Genomic DNA, 8,269 nt, shown 5'->3' on the forward strand with positions numbered 1-8,269 from the left:
CAATGTTGCTGTTACAATGATGTAATATGTCTGTATCAGTGACGTAATTTCATTGTTATAATGATAAAAAAGTAACTGATACAGTCTTCAGAATCTGGCGAAAATTCTATTGTTTTTGCTGTTGTTGTTATCGCTAAATTCATTTAACGTCTAGGATGCACTGGCATATATTACTTTTATTTTCTAAATGGTAGTAAGTTGTGTTAGCAGATGTTCATCATATTCGAAAATGGTTGAAAGTTATATTAGCAAAAATTACTTGAATTGTGTTGGTGCAAGCTGCAAAAAGCAAATGTTTCTCAAACTCTTTAAATGTGTAAGTTACACTCTTTGAATATGTGTAAATACTTTCCTCATCTTACTAGTAACTAGCACTTGTAATGCAACTGTGTTAGTGGTAACATCTTTTAAGTAGTGCAGTTTATTTGTTGCAAATTTCTATATTGTTTTTCAAAGAAAAAAAAATCTAACATTAAAACTATGAAAGCACTGATTTTTTTTAATATCCCAAAAAGCATGGTATAAAAAATTCTCGTTTAACGGATAGAATGCCATATCTGACACTAAGTGAGATATTTGAGTTAATGCAAGAAAGTAATTCAACATTATTGCAAAAGTACACAGAGAAATACAACATAAAATTACGTTTAAATTGTGTAAAAGAACAGAAAATATGCACAGTATCAAATTCTACGACTTGAGTGACTACAGAAATATAATTAGCAGTGTTTTGTGAAAGTGAATTCATCGAAGACAGAGGAATTGTGGACAATGATAAAAATCTGATTATTATTATTATTATTATAATCAAGGGGGAAGCGCTAAATCCGTAGGATTATACAGCGCCTGGGTGGGGGGGGGGGGGATGTGGAAGGCATTCAGGCTTAATTCGGGGAACTGGAGCACAGATCCAATTCCCTAAATCAAGAGCCCCTCACCAACATCAAGGAACCTTCCCTGAGGGGATAAAAATCCGAAAGGACATCACTATGGTTCTTATATAAGAACATGGAAATGAATAAACACTACAGCAGGGGAATTAAACTATACCTGGCAGGGCCTTTTCAAACCCACCGCACTAATGAAATTATTCGCCAAATTCAGTATCAGTGTTACTAAACGAATAAGCTTCGATAACCTTATTAATTCTAGAGTAATTCCCAGTCAAAGCAAACTCCTCTCGCGCAGGTATTTAACATAGACGATACCCACTCTTAGCTTCAATCATTCTACTAGGTAGTGCCCCACTGACTACACAATTTCCAACTCAGTACTTTCTCATATCCTTTGTAACTCTAAATTGATCCAGTATGAATCCATTATTTCGACTTCTTTCTTGAAGGCATATTCTCAAATCCTTATTTATATCTCCCTTATTTATGTAGATCTTCCACTTATACACTTGAATCATGTCTCACCTTATTCTGCGAATTAAAAGGGTATATAGATTATGGGATTTCAATCCGTCCTAGCATGAAAGATTTCTTATACAATGGAATGATTCTGTCATTCTTTGAATGTTCTCTTACGAAATTATATCCATCCTGTAGTATGAAGACCAGAACTGACTGAATTATCAAAGCGAGACTTACTAATGATATGTAAAGTTGTAGTATAACATCAGTAATTCACTATGTAACACAGTTTTTGTTCCTGGCAAGTAAGTGTTCTTTTCAACTCCTTTTCTTGCAGAACAATAGAATATGCCCATTACACCATTTAATCTTGTTGTTGTTGTTGTTGATTCGCCAGTATTCTCCCGGCCCGGGTCTTTTCCAAGTGGTGGCCCGGCCTTGGCTCCCTGTCTAGGGAGTGTCTGAGACCTAAGTCTCCCAGGAGAGGAGGTACAAGTACCCCCTCATCGTTAGGACCAACTGTCCCTAGGCCTGTAGATGAATGGTTCAAAGAACCGACACGTTGTTAAATTAGACACATGTGCAACTCTTGGGTATCTTTATTGAGGAAACGTTTCGCCAAACAGTGGCTTCATCAGTCCATACAAAGGATAAACTAGGCCTAACCACATTCTCCGCACTCACGGGGCTCGTAGGGAGAAGCTAGGCCTCTCTGGTCTGTCATCCCTTCCACAAGGGGGCTAATGGGAATGGCAGTCTTGTGAGCTGAAAGCTCTGGCTCAGGCACCTATCCTGCCGTAGAAGGGCTAGGCATGGTGTCAATCCCCATTTAGTCTTTGCTTTTGTGGCTTACAAGTTGAATTTTTGACCAAAAAATGGCTCAATTTCAAAAGTTTTATATTAGTTTTGGATGTAAAACAAAACATACAATAAAATAAATAAAATTTACACATTTTATTTTAAACTTTCTGAAACATATTTACAAAGTTTGAAATGAGCAGTTTTCTAGATTTACGAGCATCCAACAAATCACTTTCCCGTTTAAGCCCCCAAATGTAGTCTCCCATTATATTTTCGTTATAAGATCCCTGATATCTGTGTTCAAAGTCCATTATATCTTGGTGGAAGCCCTCCTCTTCTCCCCTGAGTATGCTCCCATATTCTACTTGAAATTATCAAGATATAGACCTTAAGGGACATCCTACAGCCCATCTGACCATAGCTTTTTACTAAGGTTTCAACAGGTTCCTGAGGTGAAATTAAGACACATGTGCAACATTTGGGTATCTTTATTGTAGACGTTTCGCCATCCAGTGGCTTTATCAATACAAATTCTAGGACATAATTTGAAGACAGTAGAACTATGTACAGAAGATGAGGTAATCAGCCCCTCAACCTAGGAGAAGGTGCGAAGAGCACCATAGTCGTGGAGATGTTGCACATGTGTCTTAATTTCATCTTGTCGGTATTATATACCATTCTTGCACAGGTTCCTGAGGTGTTAGCGAGAATCCTCCTGAAAACAGTAATCCCTGCTATCACATAGTCTCTGCTGCTAATACTACACAAGCTCATTACAGAGGAGGAACACTGAAACACTTCTCAAATCCAACAGTTAGTATTTGTTTAACTTATTTTTATACTACCCAAGTAATAGCTTTTATAACCGTTTACTCATGTGCAAGTTGATTGGTCTACCATCTTGTATTACAACTACTACCACCACAACTAGTATTACTACCACTACTACCACACCTAATATTACTGCTACTACTACCCCTACTATTACACCTCACTCTATGCCTATATACACACTCTGTGTCCATGTATTGTTGGGGCCTCTACAAGCTGCAACATACCTTCCAACGCACCAAACAACACCTCTACAAATCCCTAATACATCATCTGATAACTTACTCTCCTCTACCCCTTTCTCTTACAGCTAAAACAAACTTATTAATCTGCAGCGTGTCCAGAACAAGGCGCTGCGCTGGGTGCTTTATGTCAGAAGGGAAGACTTCGCCACAAGCGAATCTCTCCATACCCATCTAGACATCCCTGCGCTGAATCTATACTGGAAGACGTTCAGTGACAGACAAACCTGAGACACGACGTGACTACTGGACCTCTCTCCTTGACGAAGACATTCGCAGACCCACAAACCAACACTACTTTTTCTACTCCTTGTATGATCCTGCTCTTAACCCTATTTACAGATAACCTTTGGATTCTCTGACAGGTACCTTGCGCTGTTCGTTCCTGTGACCCACCTTCGCCTTAGCTACTGGGTTAAGCCCTGGCTCAATTTCTACACTCTCTGTAACGCTAATCTTCGCCTGTCCCGTCTTCCCCGCTCACCCCACCGGGATCTTACCAACAGAAGAGCCTGCTATTCCTGCTCTCAATATCTGTCCCACGATTGCTTTAGCTGCTGGGTTAAGCCCTGGCTCTATTTCTACAACTAAGAACACTCCTCTCCAGTGCTATTCGTCGTCTGTCCCGTCTTCCACGTTCATCCCATTGGGATCTTACCTGCACTTGTTCGTTCGTTCGTTCGTTCGTTCGTTCGTTCGTTCTTTCGTTTATGTATTGTTTGTAACGGCTTGAAAAAGTTCCTGGAGAGCGAAACTTTACCACAATAAAATGTCACATTAGTTGCATCTGTGTCCTTTTACTTAACAAGTTTCACATAATTGTCAGCCTTGTTGTTGCCCAGAAAGCTCTGTGCTATAACAACAAAACTCTCACAGGCTTCCTTTTCCTTCTCTCTGAGCTTCTTTGAAAATTCCGAGCACTCCATGATTTTCCTGACTTGTGGTCCAGTGAAGATGCCAGCCTTCACCTTTGCCTCTGATTGGTTGGGAAAGAAGTCTTCAAGATACGTGAAGGCTGCAGACTCTCTGTCAAGATTGACAAATTAGACACATGTGCAACACTTGGGTATCTTTAACGAGGAAACATTTCGCCACAGAGTGGCTTTATCAGTCCATATAAAGGAGAATGGTGAAGAGCAGGAGTTTGAGGTAATCAGTCCCTCGGCCTTGAGTCGATGTAATCAATCCATCATTTTTGAAAAGATTGATGGACTGATTACATTGACTCAAGGCTGAGGGACTGATTACAAGTGTTGCACATGTCTAATTTATCAACTTGTCGGTTCTCTGAGCCCATTCATCTATATACACTGCTGTAACAAACTGTCTCATTATCCCTAGTATGATGTGTAATGGAGGGAACAGAACCTTACGAGAATCCACCAGTGGTTTCTTTGATATTATGTCTTCCAACTGAGAACTCAGTCCTTCGAGGCCAGTGCTTCCTCTGGTAATGTGCTGCTCTGTGTCCACTATCCCAGTGACAGAGATAACAGGGAAACTTAGTAAATCCTCCCTGGAGCTCCATCAAAATGCCTCCATTATAGAAAAGCAAAGAAGGTCCCAGGCGCGGAGCAATTGGGGCTCTAACCTACTTCAACGGTGGGATTTGTCAGTCATCTCCTGTGATAAGCATTACCGCTCCACCACTCTGTCCACTTGCATAAATAAAAATTTATCAGTCACTGTTACATTTACATTCAGCAATAGTAATAATTTGCATGGTATTTACGAGGTATATATTAGGTATACACTACTTTTTCATGATTTCTGTATTGAAAAATATTGTATAAAAATCTCATTAAGACAACAAGGATGCTATGTCTAATGTATCTTTTGGGGCGTTATTCACAGGACTTATTTCCTCTTGTAGTTTTTAGAAACATAATCACAGGAAAATTGACGATTCCTTTGACCATCCTATTCCAGCCAACGACTTCATCAACCTAGGTGAACTCTGTGTTGGGTTTACTTGTTTCTCTTTGGAAATTCACCTTTTACAGTAGACGTTTGGATTACCCATGTGTTTCCCACATAATGCCTTACTGGAGAACCTGTACATGGAACATCTGGAAGCCGAACGTTTTTCCTCTGTTATTCCCTCTTCGGTTACCTGGCTCCGTTATGTTGATATTCTCCTCATAACTCCCAGACGCTTCAACTTTCAAGCTCTCCAACACAAGCTCAACTGCATATGTGTTTATGTTTCCACACGCTCAACCAGGTCGAGCCCTCAATCCAGTTCACACTAGAAGAAGTCGACAACACTATTCCTTTCCTTGATGTTCTTTGTAAACCTTACCAAGAACTTCATATTAAAGTCTATCGGAAACCTATCAACTAATACTATCTTCTCCACCTCTACTCTCACCACGACACCAAAACCAAACGTGGTGCAATTATAGGCTTTTCCCTTCGTGCCCTTTGAATCTGCAGCAATGACTTCCTTGAGGATGAATACTCTCTTATCGTACAAGTATTTTCTAAACTTCACTATCCTCATCACTTCATTAGAGGCTGCAGACGCCAGGCATATAACAAGTTTAACTCACCCAGGAAAGACACTGCCGAGAGGAGATACAGTCCTCCTCACCAACTCCGTTTCCAAACACGTTTCCAATATCTTTTCCAATACTTCATCCATAGTGTCTACTTCCACATCCACCATAATCAAGGACATTACCAGTAATAGACAGGACAAGGTTCAATCCCTTGCAGTGACTGCAATCAATAATATGTGGGTGAAACGTCCAGAGACCTCCAAACACATATTTCAGAACACCATTACGCAGGCAGATCAGACGATTTAAGGAACGGCTGCGTTAAACACCGAAACTTAAACAATCATTTAATCAACAACGCTAAACTTATCTCCAGAAAAGATAATCAACAGGATCCTCGAGTCTGAGTATCTAATAGTTTCAACCAGAACGGCTTCTATTATATAGCTTGCCAAGAATCTTCTTCAATGTTATCCTACATAACTACATACACACCCGCCCGTCCCATGGGGGTCCATCTCGGATCAAACCCATGAAACATTCTCAGTGGTCCCTTACAGGTCCGTCTCATGTCTAACTTCCCCAACATTCTCTTGATTGCATGTTAATAACTTGCTTACTTAAGATTCCATTGAGTAACTTTACATCTCGCCTCATATATATATTTGTATATTAACTCATATTTAATAATTCACTTTTACATGTCAACGGGAGTGATGTTGCATTGGTAAGTTATTGAAAGAGAGAGTGAATGTTATCGAATGGAACCCCACTCGACACATGCGCCCACTCTGAAGCTTATCACATAACAAGACTCGTTCTTTCCTTCCTCTCAGCGCAAACTCTCCTCACTGCTCATGTAGTTGAAAATTAATTCTAATTATTTATTTATCTTAATGCCTTATTAAATAATGTCAGGACACCGCTATCTTATCTCCTAGCACTCGAAGGTAGAGAGAGAGTGAACCTGTACAACCAGCTGGGCGAGGCACAAAAATCTAAAATAAACACACCGACCATACCTGGAGTATACCTGGAGAGGGTTTCGGGTGTCAAACGTCCCCGCGACCCGGTCTGAGACCAGACCTCGTGGTGAACCAGGGTCTGATCAACCAACCATGTTGTTACTGCTGGCCACACGCAAGCTGACGTACAAACCACAGCCTGGCTAGTCAGGTATTGACTTTAGGTGCTCGTCAAGAGCATTGACAGCAGCCAGAGGTCTATTGGTAATATCCCTTATGTGTACTCGTGTAGCTCCTGCTATTCACTGGGGGAATGTTGAGTCTCCTGCTGAGTCTTTTGCTTTCATAGGGAGTGATTTATGTGTGCAAGTTTGGTACCAAACCCTCTAGAATTTTCAAGTGTATATTATCATGTATCGTTCTCGCCTGCCTTCAAGGGAATACAAATCAAAGGACTTCAAATGTTCCCAGTAGTTTAGGTGCTTTATCGTGCTGTGAAAGTACTTTGTACACTCTACAGGTCAGTAATTTCGCCTGCCTTGAAGGGGGCAGTTAGTGGACAGCAGTATTCCAGCCTAGACAGCACAAGGGATTTAAAGAGAATCATCATGGGCTTGGCGTCCCTAGTTTTGAAGATTCTCATTATCTATCCTATCATTTCCCTAGCAGATGCGGTAGATACAGTGTTCTGGTCTTTGAAGGTGATATCTTTTTACATTATCACTCCCAGGTTTTTCACATTACTTTTCCGCTCTGTTGTATGGTTAGAATTTGTTATATTCCCTGATACAGTTTTAATTTTCTAAAGTTTTCCATATATGAGTAGTTGAAATTTCTCTTCATTGAACTTCATATTGTTTCTGCAGCCCAATTGAAGAAGTTGTTGATATCCGCTTGGAGTCTCGCGGTGTCTTCAATGGAGGACACTGTCAGGGAAATTCGGGTGTCATCTGCAAAGGAAGACACGGAACTAAGGCTTTCATCTCGGTCAGATATGAGGAAGAGGAATAGGATGGGAGCGAGTACTGGGGCTCGTGGAACAGAGCTTTTCACCGTAGCTGCCTCAGACTTTGCTCTGTTTACTATTTATTACTCTGTGTTTTGTGTGTTAAGAAGTTATAGATCCACCTACCAACTTTATCCTGTTATTCCTTTATCACGCATTTTGTGTGCTATTACGCAGTGGTCGCACTTGTCGAAGATTTTCGCGGAGTCTGTATATACATGTACCTTTTGTTTAATCTCTATAGCATCCAGAACCTTGTCATAGTATTCCAGTAGCTGGGACAGGCAGGAGTGGCCCGTTCCAAACCCGTGTTGCCCTGGGTTGTGTAACTGATGGGTATCTAGGTGTCTGGTGATCTTCCTTAGAGCCTTTTCTAAGATTTTTTATGATATGGGCTGTTAGTGCTATCGGTTTGTAGTTCTTTGCAATTTCTTTACTGACACCTTTACAAAGTATGACTACATCTTGTTGTTTTAAGCGAGTGTGGAATGACCTCTGTGTCTATGCTCCCTCTCCACAGAATGCTGAAGGCACGCGACAAAAGATTCATGCAGTTCTTAATGAAGAC

The 8,269-nt window shown here is 40.6% G+C and overlaps 1 protein-coding gene across 1 annotated transcript in view; it reads left to right on the forward strand.

Annotated features, from left to right (window-relative positions):
• LOC128688807 (glutamate receptor ionotropic, kainate 2-like) overlaps positions 1-7,706 on the forward strand; it is an 83,588-nt gene extending 75,882 nt beyond the window's left edge. The window contains exon 16 of the mRNA XM_070085666.1: positions 7,562-7,706. Within this exon, the coding sequence (XP_069941767.1) occupies positions 7,562-7,706 (145 nt within the window). The remainder of the gene's footprint in view (positions 1-7,561) is intronic.
• Positions 7,707-8,269: the final 563 nt, after the last annotated feature.

This window comes from Cherax quadricarinatus, chromosome 16 (assembly GCF_038502225.1).
Source record: "Cherax quadricarinatus isolate ZL_2023a chromosome 16, ASM3850222v1, whole genome shotgun sequence".
In the NCBI taxonomy this organism is placed as follows: Eukaryota; Metazoa; Arthropoda; class Malacostraca; order Decapoda; family Parastacidae; genus Cherax; species Cherax quadricarinatus.